The sequence below is a fragment of the Littorina saxatilis genome, linkage group LG2 (genome assembly GCF_037325665.1).
Source record: "Littorina saxatilis isolate snail1 linkage group LG2, US_GU_Lsax_2.0, whole genome shotgun sequence".
Classification (NCBI taxonomy): Eukaryota; Metazoa; Mollusca; class Gastropoda; order Littorinimorpha; family Littorinidae; genus Littorina; species Littorina saxatilis.
In genome coordinates, this window is record NC_090246.1 from 33,123,971 (window position 1) to 33,144,553 (window position 20,583).

Below are 20,583 nucleotides of genomic sequence, written 5' to 3' on the forward strand. Positions count from 1 at the left end.
GACGAACATGTATCTCGGAATCGTGCAGGAGCTATGGGGGCGTGGCAGCACTGATAACAATGGATGGCTGGAGCCTTCAAATCCTTTTGGAATTGTTCATAGGTGTACAGTTGGTACTTTGTTGTGAAAATGTGACTTATATTCAATATGGATTACCTAGACATCATTTGGTGAGTGTTAGATCTACAGTTTTGTTTCATTTGAGTCAGGATGCTGTGAGTGAATGCGTGATTTGCTTGTTTTTTTCTTTGTACTGTCTCCTTATTTCTGTGTACAATGTTAACAATATTTCAGCTAATTCATAGGTTTTACACCTTGTTTGGTTATAACATTATTTATAATACTTTCTGTTAAAAAATAACTTTTAAAAAAAGCAGTAGAAAATAAAACACACACAAAAAACGTTAAAAAACACAAATTATCCCCCTTTCACCCCCCTTTCACCCCCCCTTTGCTAAAACAAATCGCGTGACAAACTTATCAATAGCACGACTGAACTGGGCATCCATTTTTGAATTAGTACACAAAATTTGGTGGTGATTGGACTTAATTCAAGCTTGCTAGACAGATTTCTTTACAGTTACTGATTTTTGGGAAGTTTCTTGGTGGCAAGCTTGGGCAGGCAGGACGTAAACGCCGTGGCAGTGCTAGTCACAATAGTGTTAAAAGACAACAATATAACAGAGGTAATTAAAAATACAAACATTAGAAACAGAAAATCTGTGAAAACAAATGTCTAAAAGGTGTGTGTGTGTGTGTGTGTGTGTGTGTGTGTGTGTGTGTGTGTGCGTGCGTGCGTGCGTGCGTGCGTGCGTGCGTGCATGCGTGTCTGTTCAGAATGCATAATGTACCCTTCACATCGCAATGAATACTGCTGGTACCAAAACTGCTCCTTGCCTATATAGAGATCAAACTCCCCATAATGTAAAACGGACGAATGAAGTCCTAGGCTACTATCGCTTTATTTCATTAACAGTGTTTATACACGGACCATTCCCTTTCCAATAAATACTATCACTGCTGTCATACTGCTCCTCTCTTGGTGCTCATGAACTTCATGATGCAGTATGGACCTGGAAGAACGTCCTCTTTCTTCAGATGACGTTCTGTTCCTGTTTCATCTACCATCTGCAACACACAAGAAAATCATTTGAAAGTAAAATAAACAAACCAATAAACAGTAAAAACAAGTAAACCAACAAACTTACCAAGTAGGTAAAGACGACTAGTATCAACAGGCGCAGATACCCACAGATAAACTGACAAGCAGGTAGAGGAGAGACTGTGCGAGATGGGCAGAAAGGTATGGACACACAGAGAACACAATTTAAATTTTTTTTTATGCAATTTATATTGCGCACATATCTCAACCACGGATTCAAGGCGCAGGGATTTATTTATGCCGTGTGAGATGGAATTTTTTACACAATATATCACGCATTCAGCAAACCTCAAGCCTATTAGGGCGAGCATTCACGTCAGACGCAGTTGGGCGAAGTCGTCTCGCTGTATATAAAGTTTTTTTTGGTACAAAGACTTTGCAAAGTCTTCTCAAAGTCAACTTCAGGGTCAATTAAGAACAGCCTTCAGGGAGGCATGTATGAGGCAGACAGACAAGTTTTAATTCTTTAAATAACAAACACACACACACACATCTGTTAGCCTAAAATAAAAAAATAAAAATAAAAAAAAATAAAAAATCCCTGCGCTTAACTGTACCCACGGAATACGCGCGATATAAGCCTCATATTGATTGATTGATTGATCTGTTAGCCTCATACAGTCTCTATGTTTGCATGAGCATTGCACATCTTGCACATAAGAAACCACACAGAAAATGTCTGAGCTCTGCCCGCCCAAAAAAGCAGACCAAAACTCAACCAAACAACATCCCAGTCACACAGAACAGCCTCAGTGCTACTACAGTGGTACCTCTGTCAAACGACTTTGAAAATGTAACCGAAATTCGTTCGTTATATGGAGGGGTCATAACATGGAGTTTTGGTTTGTTATGTATAACCTACCTCAGCCCTCACAAAATCTCCAGATAGCAGTTTGGGATAGTTGCAGAGGATTTCGAAAAACTGAATAACAGTTGTTCCAGGTTTCAAAGGGAGACAATCTCGAAGGACAGAGGCCTCTCGGTTCCCTTGACTACAGGAGCTGACAGACTTCATGGTGCTTAAGTTTGACACTGGGTAGCCGTACACAGGTTGCTTCAGTCCCACAGCTTTTGTTAATGCCTGCTGGACGTTGGTGCCACTGTATCTGTTTAATAACAGAAGAATGCAGGAGAAAATTAAGGCTTATAAGAAGAGCGCTGCAGTAGCAAACGAGAAGAAAAAGAAGAAGAGCGCTGCAGTCATTTTGAAATATAAGTGAAAAAAAACCCAAAGTCTTCATTTTCTGACATTTATATACAGTGGTACCTGTAATTTACTAACATAGGACACCGCCACGGTTGGCCTAGTGGTAAGGCGTCCGCCCCATGATCGGGAGGTCGTGGGTTCGAACCCCGGCCGGGTCATACCTAAGACTTTAAAATTGGCAATCTAGTGGCTGCTCTGCCTGGCGTCTGGCATTATGGGGTTAGCGGTAGGACTGGTTGGTCCGGTGTCAGAATAATGTGACTGGGTGAGTCTGGGACAGGCTGAACTTCTTTAACCCAGTGTGGGACTTTCAGTGGGGCGACCACCCCCAACCCAACGCGTCCCCGGGTGGCGGATAGGGGAACGGACTTCAGATATGAAGACCAGCCGCTTGCGGCCGCGGACCAAACTGGCGGTGTTTCCTACCAGGGTGGAGTGGGGTAGCAGGCGGCACTGCTACTCTCTTCGAAATGCTCCATCGCCCTTCGACGGGACTCATCTAATGCGATTATGGGCGCATTAAAACCCTAGCTCCGGGTGGGATCCTGGCAAATCCTCCCCCTTGTGCTCTCAGGGTAGGACGTACAGGCCATGAGCTAAGGGTGAGGCAACCCCGACAGAAACCTCGAGTGCTGAAGACGGAGGTACTGGGCTGCACGGCGCACTCTAACAAACCATGGTACCACGCATCAACGCCAACCATGACACCATCAGATAGAAGCGACACTTACGGCGCTCGCCCACTGAGGTCCCTCCAGGGTGAGGCAGCGCCGGGCTCCAAGCCTCAAAGGAGTCCAACCTCAGCTACTGGAGGTCCCTCTCGTTCGTCTTGCTGCGCCAGGGGACGGAGGAGGAATGCGACTGGTAGCACAACAACCACTTCAACATCCAAGAAGCGTCAACCTTTTATGGTGATGCATTGGAATGCAGAGGAGTCATGAACAAGAAGACAGAGCTAGAACATATCTTGCATGAAAGAAGCATCAACGTCTGCTGCATTCAAGAAACCCACCTGCAGATGGGAAAAACCTTCAAGGTCAGAGGCTACCAGTGCTTCAGACAGGACACAGATGACAGACGCAAAGGCGGAGTCCTGGCACTAGTTAGGAACAACATCCAAGCCTGCGAAACAGCCGTCCACATGGAGGGAGCAGAGTACCAGATGATTCGGGCCAAACTGAATGACACAGAGTTGCAGATCCTGAACTTTTACTGCCCCAACGACCGTCCACTATCCCTTGACACCATCGAAGTCCCAGACTCGAGCTTTCTTGCAGTAGGTGATTTCAACTCTCACTCCCAGAGTTGGGGTTACAGTCAGATGGATCGCCGGGGTGAAGAAGTGGAAGACTGGCAAGATGAACACCATCTCATTCTCATAAACTCCCCAGATGATACTCCAACCTTCTACTCCAGACGATGGCGCACTACCTCCACTCCAGATCTTGCTCTTTGCACCGAAGATGTCCACCGAGACGTCACCAGGGAGGTGGGAGAGCAGTTAGGAGGAAAGTGACCACAGGCCAGTGTTCCTCTCCATCAACAGGAACACCATGAACTACCCTGTCCACCCTCGCTGGAACTACAAGAAGGCTAAATGGAGTCTTTTCAGACACCGAACAAACACTCTTACCAAGGACCTCCATGTCCAAGGTAGAGACATTAGTAATGTTGTCAGAGACCTGAACGCCTGCATCCTGCAAGCAGCCCACGAGTCTATCCCACGAGGTGCTCGCAAAGAGTACAAGCCATACTGGACCAACCAGCTACAAGAACTGCAGGATGAGATGAAATCTGCCAGACAGGCAGCAGAAAGTAGCCCATCAGATGAGAACCACCTACGGCTCCAGCAGACAAAGGCTGAATTTCTCAAGGCAAAGATCCAGGCCAGACGCAAAAGCTGGAGAGAAAAAACCGCTGCGCTGAATCTTGAGAGAGACGGAACGAAGCTGTGGAGAGTCGTAGGACAGCTCAATGATGAGGATAACAGAAGCCAGAATGTGACACTGGAAGAGAACGGAGAGATGCTGACAGGGAGACGAGCAGCTAACCGTCTTGCTGACAACTATGCAGACGAGAGCAATGTACCTGTCAGTCCTGTCCAACAAAGAGAAGCAAGAAGAGAACAGAGAGAGCGGCCACAACACCACACAGATGTGGAACCCATGAAGCAACCCTTCACTCTTCATGAGCTACAAATTACCTTGAGGAAACTAAAAACCAGGAAATCCCCAGGGCCAGATGGGATCACGAACGAGATGCTGAAGCACCTAGGCAACACAGCTGTCCTGAAACTACTGGAGGTCTTCAATCTCAGCTGTGACACAGGCAAATTGGCACAAGTTTGGCGAGAGGCCATCATGATTCCTATCCATAAGAAAGGAAAGGACAAGAAGAAGCCTGCTAGTTACAAACCAATCAGCTTGACCAGCTGCACTGTGAGGATGGTCAACCAACGCCTGCTTTGGTATCTAGAGACTGAGAACATCCTGGCTCCTGAACAGGCAGGCTTTAGACAGTTTCACAGCACAGAAGACCAGGCAACCTATCTCTCCCAAGAAATAGAAGATGCATTCCAGGAACAGAAGGTCCTCTTCGCCACCTGGATTGATCTACAGAAAGGCTTTGACAAGGTCTGGACTGATGGCCTCCTCGTGAAACTGCAGAGATGTGGAATCGCAAGCAACATGCTGCGATGGATCAGATCCTATCTTCACAACCACAGAGCAAGAATCTCAGTCAACGGTCGAGTCGGCAAGAAAATACTACTGCGACATGGTGTCCCACAAGGAGGAGTCCTCTCTCCTACACTCTTCTTGGTCTTCATCAACGACCTTGTACAAATTCTTCCCAAAGGTATCCACGCTGCATTATATGCTGATGATTTGGTGATGTGGTGCAAGGAGGAATACGCCACAACTGCCTGACTTACAGGATGCAACTGGCTGCTGACCGGCTGGCGGCATGGGCAGATGAATGGTGCGTTGCCATCAACAAGGAAAGGTCCTCTACAACACTCTTCACCCTATCCTCAAAACAAAAGACTGGCACCATCAAGCTTGGTGACACACCCTTGAGAAGTGATGACGAGGCAACATATCTTGGTGTCACTTTTGACAAAAAACAGACCTGGAAACCCCACATCCACAATGCTGAAGCAAAGGCCAGGCGTAAGCTTGCCATCATGCGGAAGCTAGCCGGAACCAGGTGGGGAGCAAACGAAGAGATACTCAAGCGAGTCTACCAGGGAGCAGCCAGGCCCCATCTTGAGTATGGCTCCACAGCTTGGTCTACAGCAGCGATGACCCACCAGCAGACACTATACAGGGTCCAAAACCAAGCCCTCAGGATCATTACTGGATCGATGAGATCCACACCAATAAAGACCATGGAAGAAGTTGCTGCCATTCAACCCCTCAGTCAGAGGAGAGACGCCAAGGTCATGGTTCAGACAGAGAAATTCAAGTGCCTGCCTGCTCATCCGATGAAGAAGAGGATGGATAACCTGACAAAGAACCGCCTCAAGCGCAGCAGCTTCTTACATGAAAGCAAGAGATTTGCCAGAGAGCACCAAGCCTCTGTACCTCCATCAGCACTACCAATCCGTTTCTCAGATCTGCCGCAGCCATGGAATGAAGACTACAAGAATCTTCACATCTCCACCACAGTCCCCTACGTTACCTCAGGAGATTCCCAGAACGACACTGCCAGGCGCACCCTAACACTCGCCATGATTGCTGAACGGTACCCTGAAGATGCCTGGATTCACGCGTATACAGACGGTTCAGCAACAAACGCCGTGGCCAATGGAGGAGCAGGTGTACTTGTCAGATCTCCTGAGGGGCACACTTCTACAGCAGGGATACCAACAGGAAAGTACTGCTCAAACTATGCAGCAGAAGTTCAGGCCATCATGCAAGCAGCCTCCATGATTCATGACTCGGAAAGCGAATGCCCCCAAGTTGTTTTCCTCTCTGATGCACTGTCTGCCTTGGAAGCCCTTGCAGGAAACGAACTTCCTTGTCTGATGGAGAAACTCCAGGAGCTTGCCAAGACTCAACAAGTAGTCCTGCAATGGGTTCCAGCACACTGCGGAATTCCAGGCAATGAAACAGCTGATGAGCTCGCTAAACTCGGAGCCAGGGAGGAACAACCAGACAACCCGGTCAGCTTCGCTGAAAAGAAAACCCTCGTGAAGGCAGCAATGCGACCACAATCCACGAGACGCATATCATCTCCTAGAACGATGGCAGCAAGTATTGATCATGCGACTACGAACTGGTCACTGTCGCCTCAACGCCCACATGTTTAGGAAGCTGAAGCTGACCCCATCACCAACCTGTCCCTGTGGTCTGGAAGACCAAACTCCAGAACATGTCTTAATGACATGCCCCCAACTCAAACCAATCAGAGACAAAGTGTAGCCAGCATCAGTCCCTCTCCGCACCAAACTCTATGGGAGCAGACAAGACCTGGAAGCCACGACGTCATTCGTCTCGCAGACTAAACTGATGGTGTGACGGCGAACGCAAGAAGAAGAAGAAACTGGGTGAGTATGTCAAAGCAGCACCGCCCTGATATGGCCCTTCGTGGTCGGCTGGGCGTTAAGCAAACAAACAAACAAACAAAAACAAACAAACTAACATAGGAACATGAGTGTTGTCCTATGGGCGAGCAACTTGAACAAAGCTAGCATGCAATGAAATTTATTTTGGCCAACTCCAAGGGTGTTCTTTCATCAAGAGTACCCTTATAGTAGATTGGATGTATATTCGTCAGTGCACACTACTTCACCAAGTTGCAGCTTAAATTATCAATGCACCTACAAGTCCAAGTAAAGATTATATTGGTACCAACAGCCAGGCTTACATGGTTAACGTTTTTTTGTTTGTTTCATTGCAGTTTTTACTGTTCTCATGGACAACTGGGGCTTAATAAAGCTTCAAACTTGAACATGACTACAAAAACAAAAAAAAGACAAATTCAACGTAGAAAATTATGTTCCCCTTAAAAAATAAAAAAAATGTTTCACTCAGAATTCTGAAAGATAGCTCCGTTTCTTACTTTTGGAAGACAGATTCTCTGATTTTCTGCAGGCGTGACTTTGTGGCTTCACTACACTGAAGCATAATGAAGTCTGAGTCACCAGGGTGGTACTCTATCTCTCCCTTTTCCTGACACTGCTGTAAGAACCGCTCACTGGCTGCACTCACTGCTATGTGGGGATGATCTTGTCTTGAAATTCTGTAGATAAAAATTAAATTCCTGTGTATTTGCCTTGTAAATGCTGTTTTCTTTTATGAACCGTTTCGTGCTGAAGAAAAAACACTGATATCACCTGTCAAAATTAAGTACTCATAGGTCTTAAATAATCAGTAAAAAACAAGGTGGGGTAGCTGGTACTGACAGCACTATTTATCAGATCATGCATGCACGCACACATTCATGCGTTAATGTAAGCATGCACACACAGACAACCATACATATTCTTTCTTTCTCTTTCTCCATCTCTCTCACACACAAAGACAATCAGTGACAGACTGACAAACAAAAAGACAGATGAATAGAGTCACGTACACCACACACACTCCCCCTTGCCCCCCCCCCCTCCCCTTCTCTTTCTGTAAAAGCCAAGCCTATACACATACAATTGGAACCAACCTGTGAATATGTTCTTCAGCAGTAAGTGTGTCGCATTTGTTGAGAGCTAGGAGGATAGGGAAGCGTATCTTGACAAAATGGGTCACAATCCGCCGCAACACATCATCTCTCCAGCTGGCCAGGTTTGCAAGCTCTCTGTCACACCAACCAGAGTCAAGATCAGACTGTGTTATTGATAAATCTCTAAACAATAAGTATACAGTTTTATCCTTCATACGTGCAAGATACTACTCATGTCATAACAATATCGTAATCCACAGTTTATGTGAATAGGTCGTGTCTGACAGGGACCAGATTTTCCACTGCCCTTGATGCCGATTCACCGAAACAAACGTAATTCTTGGAACACTTTTGAGCTCGTTGGTTTTTTCTGGAAGAATTTTGAGAATGTACATGTCACGCTATGCTTTCTAGAGTGACGTCTCTTTGCTTTGACCTCAAAGATTACACAAGGTTTTCGAATAGATTGAGTTTCCATTTGAAGCGTCTTCGATTTGGGCGCTTCGACTGAGGGACATTTGGAGCAAAAGACAGGCAAGTACAGTATGTACAGGGTGACACGAAAAAAACAGATCCCACCAAAAGTTTAATATTTTCTGAAATAATCAGCCGATTCTTTTATTTTTTCAGGTGAGCCAAGCTGAAATGATGTTCTAACAGCCCACCAAGTTTGAGCTTCAAGATGTCATGGACAACGGAGCATAAGACATTTATAGTCGAGGCCTATTTTCGGTCGAATTCTATCCACGCTGCTCAACTGGAATTCAAAAGACAGTTTGGACGTAGAGACTTTCCTGTTAAATCAGTTATCTATGGATGGAGGGATAAGTTCAGAGACCATGGGACTGTCAATAACCTCAATAGTAAAAACCCTAACAGGGGATCCCACTCTGGTCGACCTAAATCAGCAAGGACACCGAGGAATATTGATTCAGTCAGAGAGTCTGTTGTGCGCAGCCCGAGCAAATCTGTTCGCCGGCGAAAATAGGCCTCGACTATAAATGTCTTATGCTCCGTTGTCCATGACATCTTGAAGCTCAAACTTGGTGGGCTGTTAGAACATCATTTCAGCTTGGCTCACCTGAAAAAATAAAAGAATCGGCTGATTATTTCAGAAAATATTAAACTTTTGGTGGGATCTGTTTTTTTCGTGTCACCCTGTAGAATAAACAGAATACTACATTGTTTCCTGTGTGATACCAGTTTTACGCTCGTTGTGTTTTCAAATACATGTCTAGAAAAGCTTGCTTTCGCTCGCAGTTCAATATTTAAAAACACAACTCGTGTAAAACTGGTAACACATAGGAAGCCATGTAGTATTCTCTATATACTCCCAAAACCTGCGATGGAAAAATTGCAGGCGATGTGCAACAGAGTAAAACCCATTCACTCCCAATTCACAGGGGTGAGGGTGGGGCGAGGGGATGTGTAAACAATTACGGCCATGCAAAGTAAAACCTTCCTCTTATTACACACCCGTATATATACGGGTTGTGTATAGGTAAAATTCACTCTGTCTGCATGTTTATCTGGTTATCTTTTGTCTTTATATCCGGGCAGCAATGACTTTGGGAGTAGAATTGTATATGAATTGTATATAGAAAGGGTATAGTCAAACGATCGGTTTTCACTGATTGAGTTAGCACATTTCATACTTTAATTCAGACACTTTTTGTCGGACTAATTACACGTCAAGATAGACTGTTGGTTCTGCTAGTGGAATCACCACTTTATAATTCAAGGATGCTAATCCACACACACACACACAAAATATCCATTAAGGCTTCGTAAACTAAAAGTTGAAAGTTGTATCTATAAATAAACCCCTCTCACTTTCTTTCTTGTTTTTCTTTTTTTCAAGCCAAGAAACCTCAAGCCAAAAAATCTCATCAGTGTGATCCATGACAAAATGAGAACAGAAACAATGCAGGGAAGATGTCAAGAGAGATAGTATACCAGACGATATTTTGTTAATAATTTTGGATCATGAAGGATATATTGGGAATACTATATGACCATCCCTTAAACGTTTCTAATCATCTTATTCAACCAAGCGCTTACGTTTCCCCAATTCCAGCCGAGGTGAGAGCGTGAATGATGGTGGGTCTTGTTGCATGGTAGCCGGTAAACATGTCAATCAATTTCTGTGGTTTTCGCCTGATGTTGTCCCATTTCTCCATCACATTCAGGTAAATCCACTGTCTGAGTGATAACAGGGAAATTCAAAATCAAAACACACTGGGGAAAAAATAGATTATCAGTCAGGGTTGTGGTGGGAAGAAGGGGAGTGAGACTGAGAGGAGGGACTGTGTGTGCTAATGTGCATGTATGTGTTCCACTTTCCTGAATATATGTGCATGTGACACAATTGTTGGTGAAAGAACATGCTTTGTGTGTTGGTGCATTGGGATACTGCTTGCAGGTGCTTGAACCCGAAGTTAACATATAGTTATGAAGAATGTCTTGCATAAACCTTCACAAGTTTTATCAAGATAAAATAGGAGTCACAAGCTTTTCTATTTTACTAGTTTGAATACTTCTTTTAAATTAAAAGAAGATATCCACATTCACTTTTCATAACCCATTTTGCAATTATTTTTTGCCCTAAATATTTCACCTTATTAAGACACTGCATGAATACTTTGGTTTCGCTTGTTTTTGTTTGTTTCATGGTAGGTTTGTCCATTGGTTTATATTCTGCATTTCCCTGTTTGGTTAATTGTGGAAGAGAAGACACAAATTACCCTGAACCACCGCAATAATTATATCTCTTACTGTAACTCTTGCTCTACCCATGAGATGTCCTGCGAAGGGTCGTATTCATCAGTTTCCTCCCCTTTCTCGTCCGTCTGACCAGATGCGTCCACCACATGCACCAACACGTCTGCATCCAGCAAGTCATTCAAAAATCTGCACAACACATTGAAAGAACCTGTCAAATAGAAAACAGAATTTTACCCACATACACAAAAACTACAAAGTTTAAGAGGAGTGATACTAACCTAGATGATTTTAATGTAGCTCTAAAAAAAAAATCACATTTATAAAAAAAAATAGAAGCAAAACATGATTAGTCATACAGATACCATATTTTGCCTGCAAGAGAAAATGTAACCAGCAATGTGAGATATTTGCAAATATATGTAACAGACTGAATAGGCTTCTGCTTGGGAAATCCTGTCTGAACCCTGGACAAATATCATGCAGTACACATCTGAATTCTGCATGTTCCACAAGATAACCCGAATGTGGATACAGCTGATTGCCATATCAGTCACAGATATCCTTCAACAGGAGTTATATCAATGTGACCATTTACCTTGGCATCACCACAAACACAGTGGGTTTTTTCTGCTCCTAGGCATGTTATGTCATGATTATTTTAACAGCAAGAAGAGCACAAACTTGAATCTAACGGAAACGCGACAAGCTTAAAAAAGAACCACAAAGACCTACAAACAAACAATCCACAAAATGTGAACAAAGCAAGTGGCAACCAAAAAAAAAAAAAATCTCTTTTTTTAATAGATGGTTCCTCCGAAAGCGGCGTATGGCTGCCTAAATGGCGGGGTAAAAACGGTCATACACGTAAAAGCCGTGGGAGTTTCAGCCCATGAACGAACAAACAAACAATATATGGAAATAAGAAAAAAGCACCTTGAATTCTTGACTATACGAACAGAGCAGGTGTGAACTAACCTGTTTCCTTTGCCTTTGCCCTCGTACGCTCCTGGTACCAACCCTGCAACATCCTTCATAGTCACTGGCATCAGTCGTTCTCCTCTGGCTGTGTGACCATATGCTAGAAACAGAAAAATGTACTCTTTATTTCATTTGAGTTCATTTGAGCACTTAAAATTGCAACTACAATGTCTTGACACAAATTGCATTAATTAATGTAAACAACAACATAAAAAAGCTTTCAGACTGTACTATATTTATTATTTTCCCATGTCCTTTGCAAGGTAACATGATTGTGCTTTGTACATAGAGAATACTACATGGCTTGCTGTGTCGTACCAGATTTACACGAGTTGTTTTTTTAAATATTGAACTGCGAGCGAAAGCGAGCTGTTCACTATTTGAAAAAGCAACGAGTGTAAATCTGGTACGACACAGCAAGCTATGTAGTATTCTGTTTATCCTACATTACCTGCTATTCCGACTTGGTCGTGTGACAGACGTTTTCTTCCACACGAGATTACGTTGATTGTCTAACGAAGCCGTCAGGCTGAGTTAGACATCAGCTAATCGAGTGTGGAAGAAAACTCTTGTCACACGACCAAGTCGGAATAGCATTTATGTCTCACAGCTTCAACAGAGGAGAGAACAAACACGTTTTGTGTACTCAAGCTTGACAAACCTAAACACAGGAGCAGCCATTCTGGAGAGATCTACTTTTTGACGAAAGTGACCGAACAACTGTGAATGACGTCTCGGTGTATGTGAATGACGTCACAGTCATCGTCACAGTCTGCATCTTTTGAAGCATCGCATTCTTCATGACGTCTGTCTGTGTCTGCATCCGCGAAATGTTTGTTCATTCCGGGATCTTTGTCATCTATGTTCAGAACTCTGTCCTTATAGTTTCAGACTAACAGGCCTCCTGAGCTAGCCACTTTCCAAGGGCAGCTAAATTCGCGTATGGAAACAGTACTGTCGTCTGGGATGCCGTTTTCGGTATTTTGAGTGTTGAAGAATGTGTAAAGAGAAGAAACGATAACAGCAGGAGAAATAAAACTCGTGTGTTAATTTTTTGGTTTTTGGAGGGACGATTTTGAGTTTGAATCCGTTTTTGCCATGCTCCCAAAGCGTGTAACATACAATCTTGCACACGTTTGCTTTAGTAGTGGCAAAGAAGGAAAGCGTGTGACATACTGTACTTACGTGTATTTTACTGAAAATGTCTTGCAGACGAGGCAGCTAAATTGAAGGCGCTTGTTTTGGAACCTCGATCTCTTCCAAAGCCTCGTGCAATCTATTACGTCAAAGCAAAGAAACGTCACTCTGAAAGTGTGGCGTGACGTGTTAGTTCTAAAGATTCATCAAGGGTAATTAGCGAGCGCAATTTTTGTTTCTATAATGACGTTTGTCTCGGTGACTTTGGCATCATAAGCAGTGGAAAAACAGGTCCCTGCCAGACTTGCTTGACATGACCTCATTTACATGATATACAGACGTGTGATTTGAACGATTATTATCTCACGGGTGTCTCTCTCACGTATGTAGGATAAATCACAGAAGACATATTTTGTAGACTCTGTTCCAAAAGCTAGATTTTCCTAGCTAAGCAAGACAGAGAGAGTAACTGTTTATTTCTACATACATGTACCTCCAATTCACTTGTAAGTCTGTTCATTTCAGTTCTAGTAGCAGGCACTTATATACATTGGCATGATTTTGTTTTCCTTTTACATTTTTAGTGTCAAAAACAACAACAGAAGCAAATACAACAAGAAATTCCTTCGAGGTAGGAAAAACACCCCCGTTGGTCAAAGGGAAATAACCATTCTCACTGCCACCAACTGAGAAGGTTATTTCCCTTTGACCATTAATATGTCACTCTATAAGTCCTTGTAGAATCTTAATCCACCAATAACTCCCTAACCGTGTGTTTGACTGGTCCCAATTTTTGTAAGGACCGTCTCAGGAATGTATAGAACCTGTTCACCAAGTTTGGTGACGATCGGTCCGTTCATTCTTGAGATCTATATGCGAACACAAACACACAAACACACAAACACATCGAGCGAAACCTATACACACCCCTAAACCGGGGGTGTAAAAATGGTAACGCAAAGGCACATGCACAGTCATTCAGTCCCTATGGACCTAATGCTATCATCCCTCGGTAATAAAGTTTTCGAGTTCGAGTCAAAGAGAGAGATCTACAGAGAGAGAGAGAGAGAGATCTAGAGAGAGAGATCTAGAGAGAGAGAGAGAGAGAGAGAGAGAGAGAGAGAGAGAGAGAGAGAGAGAGAGAGAGAGAGAGAGAGAGAGAGAGAGAGAGAGAGAGAGAACAAGAACAAGAACAATTCTTTATTTTACGAGGGTAATAGAGTAAGCAGTGATCTGCTTTTTTACATCTGGCCCTCGCCCTAAAGAGGGACTAGTCTAAAATTGCTAAAGAATAAGCAAGTAAAGAAAACAAACTACTGCTACATGATTATAATAGAAATGAAAGTAAGAACATATCATCAATTTACATACAATACATTGCTTAAATGAAAAATGTAAGTTCATTTGACATGAGTTAAGAATTATAGAGTAGATTGCACTGACACAACAACGTTGTAAGTGCCATGCCCATTGACATACACTGCATTCGAAAGAATCAGTGTATATAAAAATAATAATACATTGTTAAAAAGCACCGGTTGTTGGTTTTAACAACCATTCTAGCGACAACAGATGTTTATTTATACTTCATGAGATAAGACGTATATCTGGTCTTAAAAACGTTTGTGCTGCTAGTTTGCCGTAGGATTGTCGGAAGAGTGTTCCAGAGACTGCTACCTGAATAGACTAAACTAGATTTGAATAGGTCAATCCTGGGCAGAGGCATGTTCAGTCTCATCAATTGGCGTGAAGTTTTTAACGTGAATTTGGAAAATATGGTTTGAGGTACACATCCATGAATAATTTTATGCATAAGGGTACCTTTATTATAACTTAGCCTTGCCTTCAGAGGAAGAATGCCTAAGTTCATGTAGTCTAACTCAGATAGGGTTGTTTTCTTTAATAAGACTACTTTAAGCGCTCGTTTATGTAATCTAATTAGTGGTTTGAATGAATTTTCACTTGCCGAGTCCCACAAGGTAGACGCGTAGTCAATAACAGACTGAATATGAGCATTAAAGAATAATTTCCTGGCTTCCAAATTCAGAAAGTGCTTGATTCTAGATAATAGATAGACCTTCTTGGACACTTGTTTAGACAGTTGTTCGATGTGGTGTGACCAAGACAGGTTGTTATCAATGGTCACTCCCAAAACTTTATGATGGTCGACTTTTTCAACAAGTTTATTATTAACCGTTAGATCGTGAAATATTGTGGTTATGTTCTGGCGTTTTTGCCTAGTTGTTATTATCATGCTTTTTGTTTTTTGGGGGTTAAGGGACATGTGATTTAGCTCAGTCCATTCACTCAACTGGTTTAAACTTTCTTGCAGTGTTTCTGATAAACGACTTAAATTAGTGTTACTAGAATGTATGGTTGTGTCATCTGCAAAAAGTTCACAGAGAGAGAGAGAGAGAGAGAGAGAGAGAGAGAGAGAGAGAGAGAGAGAGAGAGAGAGAGAGAGAGAGAGAGAGAGAGAGAGAGAGAGAGAGAGAGAGAGAGAGAGGTTGGTTGGTTGGTTGGTTGTTAGTTTTTCATGTCCCTTCAATCTATATGGATATATTTGAGAACGGTTCAATTTTGTTTCCTTTCTCAGTTATACAGATAGACAGACACAAAACCAGAAAAAAAACTAGACATAAGCTACTATTTCTGATTCATTTTGTCTAACCTGAATCACACTGTTTTTCCCATTTCTGGCAAGGACAGGGGATAGCATACACAGTCTGTTTCACGTTGGGTTCGATGGTAGTGAAAGGGAAGGCGCCTGTCTTTGCCAGCTCCCGTCCCACTGCTGCGTTGAAAAAAGTACTTTTCCCTGCTGATGGCTTGCCCTGTACCAACAATGTCAGATTACTGTGGTCTTTACAGACAGGTAATTGACTGTAGTGTTTGTTAGGATGCTACTTTTGCTGGGCGCTTTGAAATTGTATAAGATTTGCATCATAAAAATACCTGTATTATAAAATGCACCATAAAATACCCTTATCATTAACTAAATTATGATTTAAATTAATGCGCTGAACACACCACAAGGCCAATGACAAAGTTCCACCTTCCACCACTGGCCTTGGTGTCTAGCACTGGTTTGAAAGGCTCCTGATCCACATCGGCTTCTTCCCCCCCCTGACATTCATCCTCTGCTGGCTGATCTTCGCTTAAGTGAGTGTGCTCGTTGATCCATGACTGAGCTTCCTCCACCAAGCTGTACACCATCGCCATGCCCACAAGGTCTTCAGCCTAGAGAAAACAATGTGATTATAAGATCAAAATATGAGCCTGATTTTAGTACAAGTTGAAAAACAATCTTGTTCATGAAAGGATAAAATGAATAGTCTTCTGTTTTCATCAACCAGAATTTCATTCACACACATGCATGCATGCACACAGGCACGCACGCATGCCATGCACACACACACACACACACAAACATATGCATGCACACATGCACGCATGCCACACACACACACACTTTAATACATATATGTATGTTTAATCATATGTGACCCGTTCTCACAAACGGGGGCCTAAGTCGCAGCGAGCCGTTCCGAGCTATCGGCTGGGAAAGGCAGTGAGAGCCTACTTGGGTGATTTTAATTTTTTTGCATTTCTGACCTCTTTTTACCCTAATCTTTCATATTCCGAAATATTTTGTTGAGTTTTATTATTTAAATGTGTTAATAAACTTAATTATGTCTTCAAAGACACAAATTCGCTCACAACACTATAATTAGGGAAGGAAAAAATCGCGATTTTCTCAAAATGGCATCCTTGAACATGGTCCGGTTGTAACTTACTTAACTTCCGCAATTTTTTTCACACAAACTTCTTTTTGGTATCAAATTAAAGCTTATTAAATGCAGTTTCCAGTGATATGCATAACTCCAAATATCCAAATTCCGACTTAGGCCCCCTTTTGTGAGAACGGGTCACATGCATGGCTTCTACTATAACATGATGAACTATCATAATGAGGGTATAGTCAATTGTTCATCATTATGATTTCAGCTAAAACATACACATTACAGCAATTTGCCAGCAGGATTATGATTTATGGGCTTGCGCCTCACCCCATGTACTCGTATTCTGACATAAAAACACACATTCGACCACCATAATGAACTTGCACTTTTTATGTACTGTAGTTAGAAACTGTATGGAAATGAAGCAGATTTATGAAAGCTAGCGTTTAAACATTTGAGTCACCTGCTCCTGAAGATGGTCAAGCAAAGCTTTGCACTGGGCGGGGGCCAAAGCCTGTGAGTTCATTGGAATCTCTATTACAGGGGACACAGCTGGGTACTCATCTGGAAATGTGAAGCGAAGCCAAATTGGACCTGTATAAAAATAGGTTAAGAAATAAGCAATACAAAAATCTAAGTGTACTGTACAGTGGTATCTGTGATGTGAGGCCCCACCAATGATCAACAGGCCACCTCTTTTTATTTAGAGGTATAAACGCATTAATTTCCCATTTGATTTTGAGATAATAAAGTTTTTTATTCTGTTTTTTTCTAATAAAGGTTATTTTCTGTTGTTCGTTGATTATTATCGTTACCAAAATATACCTAAAGACAAGGGCAGAGGTCTGCTACGGAGGGACACTTTGGGCCAGTCCAAAGTGTGTGTACCTTTAGACTGAGAGTGAGAGTGTACTTTTATCGCATACAATACAATACAATACAATACAATACAATAACTTTATTAATCTCTTAATATGAAAAAAAAGGCTAAGATGATTTGTTCGATCTGTACATCAATCTATCTCCCTCAATTCTTCTTCTTCGTTGATGGGCAGAAACTCCCACATTCACTCGATGTTTTTGCACGAGTGGGTTTTTATGTGCATGACCGTTTTGACCCCGCCACTCAGGCAGCCATACGCAGCTTTTGAATGAATCTCCCCTCGATCACTAATCAACATCTTAATTCCCTACCCAAAGAGTCTCAAGTATTTCCTTTTTGGGAATCAGACTAAAAAAATGATCAAGATAATGAATCCTAGCCATGGAGGAAAAATGGGAAGGAAGATGTCGACGTCAAACAACATTTTCTTTTAGTTTGACGGGAGCAATGGCTTGGTAGTAAGAAGCCTTCCTCCAAAGCAGAAGGTCGTGGGTTCGAATTCCGGAGGCTTCTGGTGGGTTAAGGTGGAGATTTTTCAAATCTCCCAGATCAACTTATATGCAGACCTGTTAGTGCTATATATAGTGCCTAGTATCCCCCTTCGTGTGTATACACGCAAGTACAAGACCAAGTGCTCACGGAAAAGATCCTGTAATCCACATCAGTTGGTGGGTTATACTTATAGAAACACGAAAATACCCAGCATGCTTCCTCCAAAAGCGGCGTATGGCTGCCTAAGTGGCGGGGTAAAAACAGTCATACAGTCACGTAAAAATCCACTCGTGCAAAAACACGAGCGTACGTGGGAGTTTTAGCTCGCAAACGCAGAAGATGAAGAAGAAGAAGTCTTTCAGTTTAAAAAAAATCACTTTAAGTACAATAACAAGTAAGTTTGCCACAAGAATGACAATAGAATAAAATATATATACGCACTTTTTCGTTCCACCTCCACATTGGCCAGCTTGACCATAAAGCAGGTTGGGTGCTTCTTGATATCTGGAGAAAAAGTCATGTTGTTACAAAGCAAAATGTCAAGATTTAGGGTAACAACAAATACACACACTGACACATCACTTACCACCGGCTCAGTTCCAGCTGACTGGAAGGACGCGCACGTCACTCCGATCTTCAAAAAGGGAGAGAAGTACAATCCAGCCAATTACAGGCCGGTGTCTCTCACCTGCGTGGCGTGCAAGCTCATGGAGCACATCGTGGTGAGCGCCATGCTGCAACATTTTGACAACAACGACGTCCTCGACGATAATCAACACGGCTTTCGTCGAAGTCGGTCCTGCGAGACTCAGCTCCTGGACTTCACCGAAGAGCTCACGAGCAACCTGGAGAGTGGGAAGCAGACGGACGTGTTGATCATGGATCTGGCGAAAGCATTTGATCGCGTCAACCACAGTCTGCTTACCCACAAACTCCGAAACTTCGGTGTCCGAGGAGCTGTACTTGCTTGGATCGAGAACTTTCTCCATCAAAGACGTCAGGCCGTGGTGGTGAACGGCAGTCGCTCCTCGTTTGGCAGCGTCCGCTCAGGGGTGCCGCAGGGCTCGGTGCTGGGGCCGACGCTATTCTTAGCGTACATTAACGACCTCCCGGAGAGACTGACGGCACTAGCGCGCCTGTTTGCGGATGACACTGCAGTGTACAGGGTGGTGACTAGCGTAAATAACCAGGCCCAGCTACAACAAGACCTCCATCGCCTAGCCGAGTGGGGGAAGAACTGGGACATGCAGTTCCACCCTGCAAAGTGCAACACCCTGCCTGTTACGAGGAGCAGACGCCCACTACAGCCCTCTTACCAGCTCCACGGGCATACGCTGGAGACAGTGAAGGCGGTCAAGTACCTGGGTGTGACCATTCAGAGTGACCTGTGCTGGGACGACCATATCAACAACATCGTCAGCAAGGCAAACAAGACCCTGGGGTTCCTGCGGCGCAATCTGAAGATCTCATCAAGATCCGTGAAAGAGCAGGCGTACAAGGCCTTTGTCAGGCCTATCCTGGAGTACGCCTCGTCAGTATGGGACCCGCACACCCAGAAGAACATCGACAAGCTGGAGGCCGTCCAGAGACGAGCTGCCCGATTCGTCTGCAACCGCTACCACAACACGTCAAGTGTCAGCCGGATGCTGGACTCCCTTGGGTGGCAGTCTCTGGGGGAGCGCAGGAAGCTTGCCCGCCTATCGATGCTCTACAAGATCACGAACAGCATCGTCCACTGTCCGGGCATCAAGTCGAAGCTGGCCCCCTTACCACCACGCCAGCGAAGAGGCCATTGCCAGCAGTTCGGCCTCATCACCTGCCGCACTCAGTATCGGAGTGCCGCTTTTCTACCCAGCACAGTGAAGGACTGGAACTCTCTACCAGCAGCTGTCGTCGAGGCCCGCACTGTCGACACCTTTGTGTCGCGCGCCTCGCACTAAACCAGCAGCCACTGTGACTCATGTCCCCTCCCCCCATACTCCCCAACCTGTGAATTTTAATGGACTTTTGGATGCTGGAGACGCTGCTTTATTGGACTTGCGCAACATCCCATCAAGTGCCGAAATAATCACTACTGTTGATTGTGGGCAGTAATGGAAAGACAAGACAAGACATTCGTAATGTTAAACACACACACACACACACGCACGCGTGCGCACACACACACACACACACACAAACACACACACATACACACACTCTCACACACACACTCACACAAACACACAGAGACAGAGTCTTCGATTTACCCTGTACGAGTAGTACTAGAGACAGGCACAAGGACTAACAGTAACAATAACACTAACAGAAGTACACACACACAATCTCCGACGAAGAACACCCGTCCATCTTACCTGCAAAATCTTCATCATATATGGCCTGCAATGCCTGAATCTCGTCTTCTTGTTCTTCAGAAGACATATTCCTCGATGTGCTAAACTGCTCCAATGCGTCCATGTCTCGATAACACATCAAAATTGTTCATCGCATCGACATCCAGTACATAAAAGAACCACGTCGAGATGTTTACATGATGATTGTGAAAGCGGAAATGCAACTCGAAATCGAGAGTTACCTCTCTTGGGCCGTAAAGTAA

General features: G+C 43.6%; 1 protein-coding gene across 2 annotated transcripts; it reads right to left on the reverse strand.

Annotated features, from left to right (window-relative positions):
• Nucleotides 1–487: 487 nt before the first annotated feature.
• On the reverse strand, nt 488–20,583 carry LOC138958792 (uncharacterized). 2 transcript variants are annotated; one of them, XM_070330080.1, is made up of 12 exons: nt 20,342–20,577; nt 18,429–18,491; nt 17,076–17,206; nt 15,900–16,109; nt 15,541–15,703; nt 11,730–11,832; nt 10,806–10,940; nt 10,092–10,232; nt 8,031–8,165; nt 7,434–7,613; nt 2,025–2,268; nt 488–1,128 (listed from the first exon to the last, which is right to left on the reverse strand). In XM_070330080.1, exons 1-12 carry the CDS (start codon nt 20,457–20,459, stop codon nt 1,024–1,026), a joined length of 1,728 nt encoding a protein of 575 aa, XP_070186181.1. In that variant the 5' UTR covers nt 20,460–20,577; the 3' UTR covers nt 488–1,023. The 2 variants fall into 2 exon arrangements, with proteins under 2 accessions (XP_070186181.1, XP_070186183.1); XM_070330082.1 differs by lacking the exon at nt 2,025–2,268 and having other exon boundaries at nt 20,342–20,583.